The 17,157-nt window shown below is 45.6% G+C and overlaps 1 protein-coding gene across 1 annotated transcript; it reads left to right on the forward strand.

Annotated features, from left to right (window-relative positions):
* Positions 1-2,789: 2,789 nt before the first annotated feature.
* Positions 2,790-13,190, forward strand: LOC129385941 (uncharacterized). Its single transcript, XM_055073129.1, has 5 exons — positions 2,790-2,869; positions 11,967-12,102; positions 12,241-12,312; positions 12,438-12,505; positions 12,648-13,190. Exons 4-5 carry the CDS (start codon positions 12,499-12,501, stop codon positions 13,127-13,129), a joined length of 489 nt encoding a protein of 162 aa, XP_054929104.1. The 5' UTR covers positions 2,790-2,869; positions 11,967-12,102; positions 12,241-12,312; positions 12,438-12,498; the 3' UTR covers positions 13,130-13,190.
* The last annotated feature ends 3,967 nt before the right edge of the window (positions 13,191-17,157 follow it).

Below are 17,157 nucleotides of genomic sequence, written 5' to 3' on the forward strand. Positions count from 1 at the left end.
CAGCGCCGATGCCATGGCCGCTTGTGCCAGTGTGGACTTCGGTTGGTGCAGATGGATCAAAGTGGGCAAGTATGGGAGGGGTGATCAGAAACCTGATGAGAGCGGCAAACGCATGAGCCTGCTCCGGGCCCCATGAGAATGACATGTTCTTCTTTTTGATCTGTCAAAGGCCGAGCAATGTTGGCAAGGTTTTTCATGAAACAATGAAAGTAAGAACACAGGCCGACGAAGCAGCGCACGTCAGAAACAGAATGTGGCACAGGGAAACTGCGTATGGCACGAACTTTTTCAGAATCTGGTTGGACACCGGATGCGTCAATGAGGTGCCCCAACACGGTAATCTGACGGCGCCCAAATTGACACTTCATGGAGTTGGAGGCCGGCTTTTCAGAAGACCGCAATAATGGCAGTGAGTCGGGTAAGGCGGCTGCCGAACATGGGAAAAAAAAACAGGTTCGTCAAGGTAACAAAGACAGGTGGTCCATTTGTAGCATCGCAGAAGACAGTCCATCACAAGTTCAAATGTCGCAGGAGCATTGCATAGGCAAAAGGGCATGACTTTGAATTGATATAAGCCATCCGGTGTGATGAAGGCTGTCTTCTTCAACCATTTCATCAAACGAAATCTGCCAGTAGCTGGATCGAAGATCGATGGACGATAAGTATTTAGCTCTGTGGAAGCAGTCCAAGGCGTCATCAATGCATGGTAGTGGGTAGACGTCTTAGCGCATGATCTTGTTTAAGTGGCGATAATGGACGCAAAAATGCCAGGTACCATCTTTGTTTTTCACAAGGACGACAGGCAAAGCCCAAGGGCTGGCTGATGGCTCGATGACCCCTTTGCGAAACGTTTTGCCCACCTCTGATTGGATGACTCGACGTTCAGCATGCGATGCATGATAGGGACGCTGACAAATAGGATTTGTGTCTTCAGTGTTTATAAGGTAGTGAACAACAGATGTTCAGCCTAAAGGCCTGTTGCCGAAATCAAAGATTCCACTGTACGATTCAAGCAGGAGACGTATGTCCCTGGCCTGTGCAGAGGCGAGGTTAAGTGCAGTCATTTTCGCAGTCGTCCGTTAAGGAACCAGAGCTGGGAGCTGTGATTGGCACTAATAAACCACTCTCAGAATTCAGACTCTCAATATTAAATTCAGAACCACTAGAAACGCTGTCCAAGAACATGCTGGCCAGAATAAGAGACAACGAAGCTGAACCCACGTTTTCTGCCTTGTGCTTGCAATGCTCTACCAAGTGAGCTTCAACGGCAGTTGTCCCAATGTCAATTTTCTTGGATAGCTGTGCATATGTACTAAGCATAGCCCTGGGAGTGCTAGGCAGCAGCATTCACAGTTATGATGGCAAATGTGTAGTATCCTTTAAAACACCCACATTACAAAGCACATGATCTTAGAAGCTGGCAACTGGCTAATAAACACTCGTTTTCTACCATGAGGCCCCAAGGCAGCCGAAATCAAAACATTTGTATCTTATGAGCGAGAAAAATCAGGGGAATCATGCAGCTCAAGTTTTTGTTTATAACAAGCATGTGATGGCAACAGACAATGAACCAACAGTGACTATATAGAAAAATGGGTTAGAGCTGACGACAATCATTGGCAGCTCACACCATAATGCTTTCTCTACAATTTATTGTCTCAAGACATCTGGCAGCAAATCCTCTGGATTCTTCTTCTACTATGTCTTTTGCAACTGAAATTTTAAATGTGTGTAATACGTCATGGCCACTTAGAACACTTAAATGGTTAAGCATCTCCATACCTTAAATTTGTGGACCAGCTTTGTCAACTACTCTCTGGTGTCATACATCACTCAAACCAACTAATTATCACTCAAACCACTACTAATTATATCTACCTTTAGATGAGCAGTACCTGCATTAGACGCAGCAGCATACCCTTTTAGCAAATGGATATACATACCACGCTCAGACTGAGCAAACCAAACAAACCAACAGCAACCAGTACTTGTGTCCATTTGTCTTCAACGAGGCAGAGACAGGCCAGGTCTCGATAAACACAACAAATATAAGGTGCAGGCAGAGGAAATAAGCAGAAGCTGTAAAGACAGCAGCAAAGTGAAACAAATTAGACAAGGTTGCACACAGTCAGCGATCTGGGCCGAGGACAATTCACAACGTTACTGCCACAATTAGAAGCAAATGCTCCTCATGCAACAAGAAAAAACACGTTTTAGCTGTAAACAGCACGACTGCGCGGAGTTGGTTGATATTCTAAACACAGCACATACAACAATTAAACCAGACACATTACTTGTGTCATCTGTCTTCTTGCTGTTTTTACAATATCGGTCACGGTTGCAAAGCTACGCACATGATCTATGAACGAAAGCAACGGACGTGCATATAAAGTTTGGTGAGCCGATTCATACTGATATATGTTTAATTTTGAAAGTTCCCGTAAAATTTTAGTGATAGTAGTAGCAGCAGTAAAGTAGGTTCGTTTACCAGCTCGCTCACAACGTACGCATTGTATGATTTAATTCCACGGCTCGCAAAGGAGCCACTGCCATTTGGCAGTGACAGTTGCGGCAATAGTGCAACGCCTAAACTCTGCGCTTGTACTTTCAGGAACCGTACCATCGACTGGGCCGCCTTCGCTCTGGATTTATCAAGTTTTCCAGTGCTGATTTCTGGACGCGGCAGGCGAGCTTGTTTGGACTGAGCACGTGCTGCAAGTTCATCGACGGTGACAGCTGCGGCTGCGTGGACTACAGCTGCGATCTACCTCCAAGGGCATATAAGGAAGCTTCAGCAGCGTCTCGGATCATTTGGCAGTGGCAGTTGTGGCAATAGTGCAACGCCTAAACTCTGCGCTTGTACTTTCAGGTTGGTTGTTTGCATCTTTGTTTTAGCTGCTTCAACTTTGTTTAGCCGCAACTGCTGCCATTTTCTTGTCACATTCATTTTTTTGAATATTTTTTTTTGCTTGCCCACACGTTTGTTACGTCATGCCTACGTGTCAAGAACTTGCCAAAAAAATTGAACATCTGGAACAACATTTCAACAATAGGATGGAATCCCTTATGTTAGAAATGGGCTCTAAGATCAAACTGAAATTGAACGACTTTGGTCTGTCTGAAAATGCCTCGCTTCGCGAAAGCATTGACTTTATGAGCAACTTGTTTGATGAGTTCAGAGCCAAGCAGGATGAATTGCTGACTTCGAACAAGTCCTTATTGGCACAAAATGAAATGCTTGTGAAACGGGTGGCTGATTTGGAGCAATATTCTAGGCTTAACAACATTGAAGTTAAAGGAATTCCTCTAACAAAGGGGGAGGACTGCCGAGCCATTCTGAAGCGTGTGGGCGACGTCATCGAGTGTCCTGTATCTGAAACTGACATTGAGACAGTTCATCGTGTTCCGTCCAAATCATCTGATCAACATTTAATTGCTCGCTTTGTTTCGAGAGACAAGAAAAATGAATTTGTAAAGAGAGCCCGCAAGGCTCGGCTCCGTGTGAGCCACCTTGGGTTTTCTGGCACAAACGACACGGCTGTTTACGTGAACGACCATTTGACAATCAGTAATAAAATGCTGTTTGCCAAAGCACTTGCCCTGAAAAAGGCAAAAAAGTGGCAGTACCTCTGGACTGAAAACAGCCAGATCAAAGCTCGGAAAGCTAGTGATAGCAGGGTGTTCTGTATCTCCGCCGAGTCGGATCTGCGCATATTCACGTAAGAGTGCCTATTGTGCTGATTACACGTGCCTGGTCACTTTTTCATCGCTATGTCCCTTACGTATTCTCGTGAACTTCGTTCTTTACTTTGTCACACTAATCCTTCACTGATTCATTTTAACGCATGCAGTCTACGAAAGAATCACGAGGGGATAAATAATTTTCTATCTTCGCTTGATCATAATTTCTCTTTTATTTGTGTTTCCGAAACGTGGCTTTCTAGCGATGATAGTAACATGTATGGGTTTCATTCTTATAGTCCTGAATACTGTCACCGTTTAAACAGTAGGCATGGTGGGGCTGCCATCTTTGTTTCTCCGCGCATCAGCTACACTCGCCGAAATGATTTAAACTTTCACGTCGATTGCTGCGAAACAGTATGGGTGGAAACTAACGAGCCCATCGAGGCATGTAGCACTAAAAGGTTTGTTCTCGGTTGTGTTTATAGGTCACCAGGTTCTAACGTTTCAGATTTCATCTATGCTCTTGATAACGCACTTAACAAACTACTATCGGAAAATAAGAGTGTAATGATTGTGGGAGATATAAACATAAACTTGTTGGATGTTAATTCTAGCTTGTATACAGCATACACTGACTGCTTCAGTGGCTACGGCCTTGAATCCCTCATTACATCACCTACAAGATGCGTTGGTGAGGGTTCTCATTCACTAATTGATCATGTTTTAACAAACCTAGATGTACCCATTTCGGCGGGCGTTGTCAACACTGACCTCACTGATCACTTTCCGGTTTTTGCAATCTTCGAAACACGTTTAGCCAACATTGCCACCTCTTACTTCACTACAGTACTTGACACAGATAAATTAATTTCTACCATTAGCTCCACGGACTGGTCAGATCTGAATTTCATTGAAGACCCTATAGAAGCTCTTAATTTCTTCTGCAATTTATTCACTAAAGCTATCAGTACTTGCTCTCGAACTGTGCGCTGTAAAAATCGATTTAAACACCCCAATAATCCCTGGATGTCTGATGGTCTGCTGAAGAGTTTGCGCAAAAAAGATAATTTGTATAAGAAGACTAAAAGACAACCATTTAACTGTTCTCTGAGAAATCGGTACAAAATATACTGCAACGTTCTTAACAGGACTCTCAGAGAAGCCAAAAGGCTTTACTATAAAACAGCATTCTTGCAGAATAAAAACAACCCTAAAAAACAATGGCAGTTGCTGAATGACTTTTTCAACAATGAATCGCCTAAGTTTATCTCCAAAATTGTACGCGACAATCTTACTTTTTGTGAGCCTTCTCAGATAGCAAACGCTTTTTCTGATCATTTCGCCTTGCCTGAGGGAAACAAACTAACAACTTTTCAGCCTAAAATAGAACGCATGCGCCATTCATTTTTCCTTCATCCTGTCACGCCGCATGAAGTGCTTTCTATTATACGTAATCTTCGTAACACAAGTCCAGGATTAGATGGTATTGCAGTGCGCCACCTAAAGCTAGTCGCTGGTGCCATATGTGAACCCTTGAGCGTAGTAATTAACCTGATCTTTAAATCTGGTGTATTTCCGCCATTGCTAAAGCGTGCAAAGGTTATCCCAGTTTTTAAAAAAGGTAGTAAAGAATTAATTTTAAATTACCGTCCTATCTCGATTCTTTCTTCCCTAAGTAAAATAATTGAAAAATTATTTTTGATGAGATTAAGCAAGTACTTGGAAAAATTCCATATAATTAAATCCTGCCAGTTCGGTTTTCGGTCTGGAAGCTCCACCAACTTAGCTCTACTTTGCTTAACTGATTTTATTAAGAATAGTCTTGGCAATAATGAATTCGTTGGTTCAGTTTTCTTAGACCTTACTAAGGCATTTGATACTATTAATCACATAATTTTATTTCGTAAACTGGAAGCATATGGAATAACCGGCCCTGCCCTGGCCTTCTTAAAAAGTTATTTGTCTGATAGGGAATTTATTGTTTATGCGTGTGAAACGTTTTCCAGTTCTAAAAAACTTAACCAAGGGGTACCACAAAGCTCAATACTGGGGCCTTTGCTTTTTTCTCTTTATATTAATGATATGCCAGACGTCACTGACTTAAGTCATTATGTTCTATATGCTGACGATACAACTATATCTATAGCTGATAAGTGTGTCTCTTCTCTAGAAATCAAACTAAATAAAACTCTTGACCACCTAATGAATTGGTGTAATGACAACGATCTAGTCATTAATCCATCTAAAACGAAATTTTTAGTATTTCATTCACACCAAAAATCACTAATTATTCCTCCTTCATTAACCTTAGGCAATCATTCTATTCCCATTAGCGACTCCGTTTCATTTCTAGGGGTTATCCTAGACAGCCATCTGAAGTTTCACCTGCACATCAATCACGTCAAGCTGAAGTGCGCTTTTGGTATCCGTGCACTTATCAAGGCACGACACTATTTTTCTCCTTCTGCTTTGCTTGCACTCTACTTTGCATTCATTCATTCACACATTAACTACGGATTAATCGTTTGGGGTAATACATATCTATGTCATTTGTCTTCAGTTCAGCATATACAAAATCGAGCAATCCGTATCATCACCCACAGTTCACCGCGCTCTAATGCCATCGGCCTGCTTGAGCAGTACAAAATTTTATGTATAAAAAGATTATTCAACTACAATTTAGCAATAATGTTTTATAAATTGCTTGATTCCCAGCTGACCTTTCAATATATTCAAAGCAGCTCCCTTAGAAATACAAACCCTACTAGGTTCGCTTCTAATTATAATTTTCTGTTACCATCAGTTCGTACTAACTATGGTAAAAAAACATCTACATTCGCTACCATTACACTTTGGAATCGTTTGCCTGCTTCGCTTAAAATACTACCTACATTTCAACATTTCAAAGCTTCGCTAAAAGATTTTTTGCTAACCTCTGATAATTTTTCCTAATAAATATCTGTGTTTTCATAGTCAGCTAGCTGATAAGTATCACCCACTCTTTTTTTTTTTTCCTTTTTTTGCAGTGTTCACATTGTGCCACATTTTTTCGCTCTCGTTGTTCGTACTTTTTTTTTGCTTTTTGCCTTTAACAATTGTATAAATTTTGTCACTCCCGTTGTTATTTCTGTTACATTATATCGATTAGAGCATAGTTTGTTTGGTTTTTTCTTTCTTCTTTCTTCTTTTTTTCGTTATCATTTGCTTTTCTTGCAACTAATATATTATTATGCTATCCACTGTTATGCTGCCAACTATGTTACAATTCTGTGGTAGTTACTAACCGAGGGTCCCGTTTTCAGTATGATTACTTTGGGACCCTCGTCTGTATATTACATTTATGTACCTATGTTTTTTCATATGAATAAACTTCAACTTCAACTTCAAGGTAAGAAGCTTTAAGTGAAGGAAATACGCTTTAATTATCTCACTGCAACGAATGAAAGCCTCTGACGCCCATACCGCGGTCAGCAGTGAGAAAGGTAATTAAATGCAGCCATGCGCTGCATGGATAAATAAGAAGGGCATAGCGTAGTCACCCCATAGAGATGGAGAAAAATAAGGCTAAACCCCATCAGCGCGATTCTGTGCGCGACAGCGACGAGCGACGGGTTCGAGCGATGGATCGGGCCGTCGCGTGAACAAATCGCTCGGTCTTGTCGCGCGATCGCTCGGTTCTGCAAATCTAGAATTCGTCGCTCGTCGCCCGGAAGTGGTATGAGCGACTAGCCAATAGCGCGAAGCTGGAACTGGATGTACAAAACTAAATCACTTCCGATTCTCGCACGGAACGAGACTTAAGAACGCGATAAACATCACAGGACGACATCCACGCTAGTTGAGTGCATGCATTTCTGGCGCGTGGAAGATGTCGCTGTTTTTTTTGTTCTTTTTTTACATCGGTGCAACGCGTAGGAACTGCAGTGTTGAAGGCACGAACGAATAAATTATCCTGCGATCACTGCGGGGCCTGCGACACCCGTTTCGTGTTCCTTCGAAATTCCGAGATCACAGCTCGAATGCGCAACCGGTTTTTTACGTGTCAGCAAGGGAACGGGTAATTGCACGACACTTACCGTTGCTCCAAGTACGTCGCGGTAGCACCAGCAGCTGGGCAACAAATGTCATCAAGCCCTGGCCCACCGCAGTGTCCGCAACTTGAAGCTTCTAAGCATTCGCCAAAAACAAAAAGCGGACCACATCCATACGTACGCGCGCGAACGAGACGCGAGCCATGCCGTCTGAGTTCGAGAGTAGTTATTTCATAAAAGCACGACCTACTCAAGACCTGCACAGATCTACCTCCTCCAGCACGCCTGGTCTAGTTCGCCCCTTTTGCCGCTAGGGAAAGAACGTACGAGCAGAGTGGCGCTAGTTATAACCTGTTCGCTGTCGTCTGCTTCTGCGATCTGTTCAGCGCTTGTCTTGCCATTTCGGCAGGCACAAAGCGCTTATATTGGCGGTAAAGGAATAAATTCACAAGAAAACATATTTGCGAATGCTTTGAGTTTGAATAGTGAAACTATAAGAGGAGGAGCGCTGCAAGAAATGTAAACAACGAGCATAGGTGGCAGCTGCAATGCTAGATCGACGGCATAAATTTCCCTTTCCTAACATCCGTAAGAGACTGGAAAAATTGTTTAAAAAGATTCATAGTATAATCTAGCTTTTTTTAGTTGATTACAGATAGCCTAACGTCGTAGATGGCATTATGATTTACTGCTGTGTGCCGTAGTGAAAGGCAGATGATCTGGTAAAAGTATGTTAAATGTATTCACGAGTAAGTCCTCCGCCCGATATGTGCAATAGGCTGATCGATTCTGTTTCAAGGGAAGGTGAGCATATCTTGTTTTTAATGTCGTTGGATGTCTAGCTCAGTAGAAAGCTTGCAAAAAATTAAGCCATCCCAGTGCTTTAAAACGAACGTGTTGCACTGCAGGCCTTAAATCGTGTCACGGAACTCTTCAAAGTGTAAAGCTAGCTTTCCTGCGTGGTACAGCGATAGCATAACGGTGGTGCTTAAGATACGTACGCAGTGAAGCTGTGTGCGTAATTCACTTTTTGAACTCACGACGCGTTCACGGACAACTTTAAGAGTTAAAATGAGCGGTAACCGTTCTGTCGTCAAACGTTACGGTGGTTTCAATTTAGCCCCTAAAGAGCGCAGAAGCGAATTTTACAACGTGTACAATGAAACTGTTAATAATCGTTGTTAATGAACTGTTAATCGTTGCGAACTCTACACACAATGCCATTTATAATGATCTGCTTGAAAAAGGCAATAGGAGCGGCTATTTAACGCTATTTTAGAGAGCAGCGGACTACACGCTCCGACATTTTTTAGGTTCGGGCAGTCAACTTTTGGAGCCAAGTGACCAATCAAAGCCTTGTGACATCACTGTCACTGTGTTAGTAAAAATCATCAACTAGACAAGCACTTCGTCACAACACAACGGCTGTCGTACTAATTACAACGCCGCACGGCCGCCCGCCGCGTAGCAGACGAACAGGTTATAAAAGCGCCACCTATGGCCGTCAGTTGAACGAAAGTGGGCGCAAGCTGCTCCCATAGAAGCCGGATATCTGTGCAAAAACAAACAACAATGTGACGTCACATCCGGCTAAGTTAACTTGTCCTCCTTTCCATAGAGTTTCTCACTATAACACCTAGAGGGTAATCTGGCGCCACCGTCTATGGGAGTTTCTTAAGGGGGCACCGTGCCGTCATGGGAATGACGGGATATGCGTCTGCGAGGCTCGTGTTGGCTGGTGTTGTGAGAGGCTTCGTCTAAAACGTGGATATGGCTACGCAAATAACGCGTTCTCAAAGTAAGATCTTCATAAAATGTTTCCATTCACGCATATTACATCTTTACTCACCCACGATGCATGACCAAGCGAAGAAAAGCAAGAACAGACGACCAACTGTTTCAAAGCGAGCGCGAACTTCGTCGTCTGTTCTCCAACTTTAGCGGCCCGCTGATACTTTTTACGTAACATGTAGCCGTACACACAATAACAAGTTCTCATAGTTTTCGCGTAATAATAAACATGTTTTCGCGTAATAATAAAGCTAAAACAGCTTTTCACGTGCTGTTCTAGTAGAAAATGAATGATTGTGACAGACGGAACAGTACTTGCCAAGCGCGTCTTCAAGGTGTCCTGTGTCTACGAGAACGATGCCAATCCGAAACCACAACATACCGGCATTCCCATGCATACCACAGCGCAGCAGCGCCAGATTTCCCTCTAGGTAATGTAGTGAGAAACTGTATGCTCCTTTCCACGGCCGCCTCGATCACGCGCGCACACGGAGGAAGGAAACTAAGGAGAGGCCCTACCCCCTCCGCGCGCTAGGAGAAAAGTGTGGCGGAAATGACGTAGTAGGTTCTCATTTTTTTGCTGCTTTTTTATTTTTTTTGTTGTATGGCCACGCCTTTTGGGCCACAATGGCGGCGTTGTTATGGTTTTGAGCGCTCACACGTGTTGCTCTGGTAGGTTTCGGGCCGCGGCAAAGGCGCTGAGTGGGCGGGTTTGCGTTAAGGCACGTGCACGCTAGCGGCAAACATGCCGTAACGGCGAACCGGTCTCCGGTGCCGTAGGACGTCTGCCGCGCGAGAGGTGTCCAAAGTAGACGGCAGTTCGGCCTGAGCACCGCCCGCCGCACGAACGACCGGCCAATCGACGACCGCGACGATGCGCACCTCCGCCACCGGCGTCGCAAACATATTTACTTCTACCCCAAGCAAAATATTTTCCGCCAGGTAAAGTGATGCGCAAATTTTCAATTTTATGGAACACGATATCCACTATTAAACGTTTAACACAAACGAGAGCTCAGGTACTTCTCGAGCTCGGCTGCAGTGCGCGGTTACCGACGGCAGACGACCGGATCAGCTGTGCTCGCATCGCAGCCGGCGGCGGCGCCGCTAATATTAGCGCATTTTCTTCTGTATGTATTATTATTCCGAAGAACGACAACTTCAGCAAGAAAATATTGCGGCTTGTAAGCGTCGGTGATCCATTCCGAAGCGCCGTCAGCTTTAGCTTTGAAGGGAAGAGGAGAAGGCCTAGCGACGATATCGGCGCCGCCGTGCGATCAGCCGCGGTGAGAGCCTGCCGGCGGTGCCAGAGTCGGTCGCTGATTTGCCACTTCGCTGTACGGCTGCCGCACAAATGGGTCCCGGTCCCGTCTTCTCTGCGGCAAAGAAATCTTGCCGTTCGCTTGCAAAACCGCCGTCGAACGGCGGTCCGTGAACGGCAAACGGCGTGCGGCGAGTTGCCGTGCCGGTAACGTGGAAGGGCCTTTAGTCACCGTGTCTTGTTGCGCTGTGTTACCTGCACCGTGCTCTGCCAGATGTTGCGCGAGCGCGCGCGCTCCGCGCGCGACACCACGCGCAGCGCGGCGTGGTTTCGCGAAAGATGTAAACAAGCGAGGAGGGTGGCCCAAAAGGCGGAGCATCGCCATGAGCAACGCCAAATTCCGGCTTCACTTTTGCTTCACAAAGAGTGACGTCAGGGCCTCTCCTTAGTTTCCTTCCTCCGTGCGCGCGCACAACGGGGCTTGCTCCGGCCGTCCCATTCAGCGCGCACCCCATTGGAGAGGTGTAATCGGAGAAGTTTCCTCGCGCGCCGCGGAGCGGCGCTGTTCTCCCACTCCTGCCGACGGCGCGGCGGCATGGCACATGCTTGGAGAAGCGAATACATCGGAGCCCGACAACAAGCCCGACAAGATGCATTTCTTCTGTGCGACAGATGGACGCTTGAATTGGCTTGAGGACGAATTCCCGCAGTACCTTGAGAGTCTCCACAGTGCCTGCAAATCAAGTGGAAAAAAATTCCTAAGCCCAGAAACTTACGAGGCACTGCTGCTCACAAGCAAGTCTTCTGTTCTTTGTGTTAAGTACTTGCTGGAGAGTGGGTTCTTTTATGTCCTCACGAGAAATCTGTCAAATGATCCGGTTGAGGTCCTGTTCAGTGCTTTGCGTCAAATGGCGGGTTGCAATGACTGTCTAGACGCTAGAGCTGTCACCTTCGCCCTTGAAAAGTTACTCCGGACTGGCATCCTGTGTGCATCGCAGGCATCAAATGTTGGAAATGGTCAGAGTGTTAAGCACACAAGTTTTGCTGCAAAGTTAAGTGCATTTCACTGTATATCAAGTTCTTGCGGTTTAATTTCACATGTTCACTAATGCTAGTCTGTGCTGAACATGCTAGAAAATTTTCTTGGCATTTTTTCCTTCTGATGTCATTTCTGTCGTATTCATTTTTTTGTTCTCCAGCATGTACATACAGTGCTTCTACATCAACCCACTTGAGCAGAGTTGATCCAGCTGTGCCGAGCCGGACATCTTCAGGACTGGACACATCGAGCATTCCTCAGAACACCTCGGCTAAAACCAGTAGTGCACTACTCAGGTATGCACATCCGCTGCAGCACCATTTATTTGATGTCAGTTTTTCAAAAAGGACGCGCGCTTCCTTTGGTTCTTTTACCTCTGTACACCACATACAGTGGTAACCAACTTCTTGTTCTTGCACTGCTTTGTTTTTCAGCTTGTCTGAACCACCCGATATTGCGGATGATCAAAGCAGTGTGTCAGCAGCAACTAGCGATATCCTACCTAGGTATGCATAGGCCCCAGCTCCGTTTAAAAAAATGTGTTTTTCAAGCTAGTGCTGTTTCCCCATGCTTTTGAACCTTTTTCATGCCGGTCACTAATATATAGTTTCTGTACCGTTTTGTTTTCTAGCATTTGTGAACCACCGAGTTTCGTGGATGATGTCAACAGTTTGCTGGCGCCCTTGAAAGTGATGCCCTGTAAGTAGGCAGACTTCATGTATTGCGCATGCAGTTATAATAGCCTTTCGAGCTTATTACTTTTTCAAGCCGGGATTGGAGCTCCATATTCCTTAATTAGTCCTGATATATGAGCACTTTGTTCTTACCTTTTCTTTTTCAGTGCAGCGGCCACCTTCAACAGTGGAAACCGCTGCAGTAGCATACGTCGCCGGTTTCGTCGTGAAAGCGATAGAAGAACAAAGGATGTGCAGCGCCTGCCCGAGACTGAATGATTCGGAACCATCAATATCACCATTGATGGGACTTATTAACCACCGAACTAGAGGGGGTTTGGTGTTCCCAAAGCCCGAGGTTGTAGCTGTTCTTGTAAAAGTAAAGAAGGCCATCGACATCGCAGTGCCACGTATTGGCACAAACGATGTGTGCAAGAAGATCACGGCAATGATTTTGCCGCATCTGGAGAGTTGCCCTCTATTTATATGCGAGGCAAGAGAAGACCATGCCTCGGTCACATCGTCAATAGTGGCAAAGAAATTCATAAAGCCCCTCCTATCAAACATTGTTGCTCTTGTTACGGACAGAGTGGCCTATCGCAAAAAATTAATCCCTAAGCCGCTCAGTCGAAAGGTTGTGCGCGTTTAAACAGCTCGAGCACGCGCGAGCTGACAACTTTTTATTGTAAATAAATTCCTGCATACACTGACTTTGTTATGCTGGTAATTTTTACCACGAATATAGTCATGATATTCAAGTATACAGACTAATCAGAGCGACAGGACGTTGCTCTCCGCGGCTGTCGACTCTGGTGAGCAGAGTCTCTCGTACAGGAGGAACAGTGATGAGCTCGCCTAAGGAATATAAGATTGACAGCTCAGCGTGCAACATCGCCTGCCCATTTTCCTCTTAGTACAATTGCCATTTTCTTTCCAGGCTGTTTTTTGACCGGTAAATACGTTCTGACCGAGCTTGTACGTCATGCACAAACGTTCATGAATTCACAGGGGAAAAAAATTACTACTGCGTTGCCTCGTGAGACGTGGCACTTCTTTTATAAAGAAGCAATGCCTTTCCATACTTCCATGCTTTCATTGGCCAGCTGCGCCCAAAACCCGCAGATATGATTGTTTTCCGGGGAGCACTCGTTTCGCATGGCATCATGAGTGCCCGCTTCGGGCAACATGGGCCGCAGCGTCAGGAGCTTAGTAAGAAAATAAATACCTAGCCGCAGGAGTCATTGGTGTTCTTGTGTAAATTTGTATTCATCGCGGTTTTCCGCCACTCTTCCGCCACGCAATACGTCCAAGGCGCCGCAAATCGCCTCTTGCGAAGCCATAGCAGGGGAGGCGAGGGGTCGGGCACGCGCGCCGCGGTGCGGCGAAAAGAGCGGCCGCGCCACTCCGCAATTACGCCCTCTCCGTCCGAATGGAACGGCCGGAGCAAGCCCGTGCGCGCGTGATCGAGCTTTCTAACCTTCTCTCAGCTAACGCATGCGCAGCGACCGCGGAGCCCTCGGGGGCGATGTTCAAATGAGCTGCGCGCTTTGTGCAAAGTGCGCGGGAGTTGAACGTAAAAGGGATGTGTGTGAGCGTGCGCTTCGCGCGTGCAAGATAACTTTTGCGGACCCCTTCGAGCCCTGGAACTGGACATTGGTTGCTGCTTGACTTCTACCGCATGTAAGACGCCTATATATCCTGTGACTTCACCGTACAATAGCGTTCTCGAGCTCTTGACTTTTGTTTCTGAACGAAGTGCCATAGTCACATGGGTTCGCTTTATAATGAGCAGCGCTCAACCTGCGCAGACTGACAATGCCGTGGAAGTCTGTACTTCGATTTGCTTTTCCGCCATGTAAAATGTTGGCTACGTAACATGTGAAATGTGCGCGTGATGTCACGTGCTGCTTCGTTGCGCCTTTCTGTCGGCAGCTCCCGCGATGTTAGAGGGACACTAAAGGCAAGTACGAAGTCAAGCTAAGTGATAGATTAGTGCTCGAGAATCGCTAAGGCGTCCATAGTAACGCGAACAAAGCCTTAATAATGGAGAAATTGAGGTAAATGAACGACATGATTAGACTCCCCCGGGTCATTCAAGCACTTGCCACATGACGAAAGCACTCCTCAGTTAAATTCTCACTAGTAGTCAATTACTCCATTGCACAAAACATCCTCCTGTTGTATTACAAAACGAACTAAAATGCTACTTGTCTAATTCTATTTCATGTTTAGACAAAAGAACTTAGACAACGACGCGGGCGGTCGAAAGGTTTCGTTCTCTCTCGGCTGTGCGCCGCCCACGCTTTCGCGTTTCAGTAGTTATCGCGTAGTGCTGCGCTGCTTCTGCTGGCTCGCGAAACTCGCACAAACTGCAAGTAGCAGAGAATTCACCTTGCATGTGATGTAGCGAGATGCCCGTACGGTCGACGCCACTTGGCCAAAAAGCAGCAGCGGCGGACAATCCGCCGCTCTGACTTTATCTGGATGGATGGATGGAAGGTAGGAGCGTCCGTTTTGAAACGGGGCGATGGCAGTTGCCACCAGGCTCATATTTTTATTTTGCCTTTTATTTTTATTTTTATCTGTGTTGTATGTTATTGAATTTCTCGATTTTCTTTAAGTACGTCTTCCTACCTTTTTAAACTTATGTCACCTCTCTGCTTTTGAGCCACCAATCCTCCAATCGCCTTTTGCTAATTTCCACCGCATATTTATTTACCTGACTATTATTATGTCTGAACCCTAGGGCCTCAGGAAGGGTGACTGTGGCCGCATCGACATCGGGCTTGATACCATCACATTTTAGTATGAGGTGTTCCATTGTTTCTACATATTTACCACACACAGTACATGTGTCTTCTTCATTAAATTTCTTTTTATAGCTCCGCGTTCTAAGACATCCTGATCTAGCTTCAAAGAGTAGGGCACTGCCTCTTGAGTTATCATAAAACGCTTCCTTCCTGATCTGCTGTTTCCAGTATCGATATAGTTCCACACTATGCTTCTTTTCGATTGAATTTATCCAATTTTTACCTTCCGTGCTTTTTAACCTGTCGTTTAATGCTCTGTCTTTCTTCGTCCTCGTGTCTGGCATACTTATTGGTTAGCTTCCTAGTTCTTTTCCGCCATTGTGAGTCAACGCTCTTTCTGTATAGGTATTTAAACACCTTAGCTGCCCACCTGTTATTGTCCAAATTCCTCAGACGTTTTTCGTATAGGATTTTACTCTGAGCTTCCTGTGCTTCGAACGATGCCCAACCCATATCTCCCTGTACTGCTTCGTTCGTGGTTTTCCCGTGGGCACCTAGTGCTAACCTTCCCACAGCTCTCTGATTTACTTCTAGTCTTGACTGAAACTCTGCCCTTAAACACAAGACCGCATTCCCGAAAGTAAGCCCCGGCACCATTACCCCCTTCCAAATACCTCTCAGTACCTCATACCTGTTGTACCCCCACAATGCCTTATGTTTCATTATCCCGGCATCTCTTCGCCCTTTTGCTATGAGAGACTGTTCGTGCTTTTCCGTGTACATCTGCCCTTTGTTTATCCATACCCCGAGAAATTTGTATTCGGCCACTCGGGGTATTTCATGGCCTTGTATTGTAAGCTCCTGATCAGTTGTATCATTGAAAAACATCGCACTGGACTTAGCTGCACTAAAACTGAAACCTAAACTGTCTCCTTCGTCCCCACAGTAATTAACCAGAGTTTGCAAATCCTTCTGGCTATCTGCTAACAGTACAATATCGTCCGCATACATTAAACCCGGTAGTAATTGCTCAACAACCTTTTCGCCTAATCTGTACGACAGATTATGCCCTAGATTGCTTCGTTGTAACCTTCTTTCCATGCTTATCATATAAAGCATGAACAGCAGCGGTGATAGCGGACAACCTTGCCTTAATCCTTTGTGAACCTCGACAGTTGTCGTACTCTTAATTCCTTCCCATGTTATTTCAACATTATTTTCTCGATATTGTTCCTGTAGAAAATCAATTACCTCATGACCGATACCTTCAGCTTTTAAGATGTTCCACAGGAGTTCCTTGTTCACGTTGTCGTATGCACCACTTATGTCCAGGAAGGCTAAATACAGAGGTCTATTTTCCGCCTTAGCTATTTCTATGCACTGGGTCTGTCTTGTCTCGGTACCACCGTCTGTCGGACGCCGTTTCACTCACCGACGGCAGCAAAGGGTGTATGCAACGTCACCGCTCCCGCGGTTTGGTGGCGGGAGATGTGAATTTCAAGAAAGGTATTCGTACCCTTCAGGTGCAATTTTCTCGTAAACTAAGGCCTTTCTTGGCACAAAACGAGCGTTGCGAGGTTTCTGGAACGGCATTTAAACAGTACACGTCGACTTAGTATTGGCCTTTACTGTGCCTTTAACTGCCAATTTGCAAAATACTTTTTGTGGGCTTTCTCTCCAGCAGACACCCCTGCAGGGGCGTCTGCGTCAGCAGGCGTTTGGTGTGTTGCGACACCAGGTACCCGAGCACATGAGGGTTGGATCCTCCCGCGTCTAACCGTGCGCGGCTTAGCTGTGTCCAGGGAAAAGGGGATCCTGGGGGTTGAGCCAATGCCCGCTGTTTGGACCTTTACGGCCCCTCGGCGGCGGCAACACACCCCTTTGACCTCGGCTTCACGTAGACAGCACCCCCGGACTGACCCACCCT

This window comes from Dermacentor andersoni, chromosome 7 (genome assembly GCF_023375885.2).
Source record: "Dermacentor andersoni chromosome 7, qqDerAnde1_hic_scaffold, whole genome shotgun sequence".
Lineage (NCBI taxonomy): Eukaryota > Metazoa > Arthropoda > Arachnida > Ixodida > Ixodidae > Dermacentor > Dermacentor andersoni.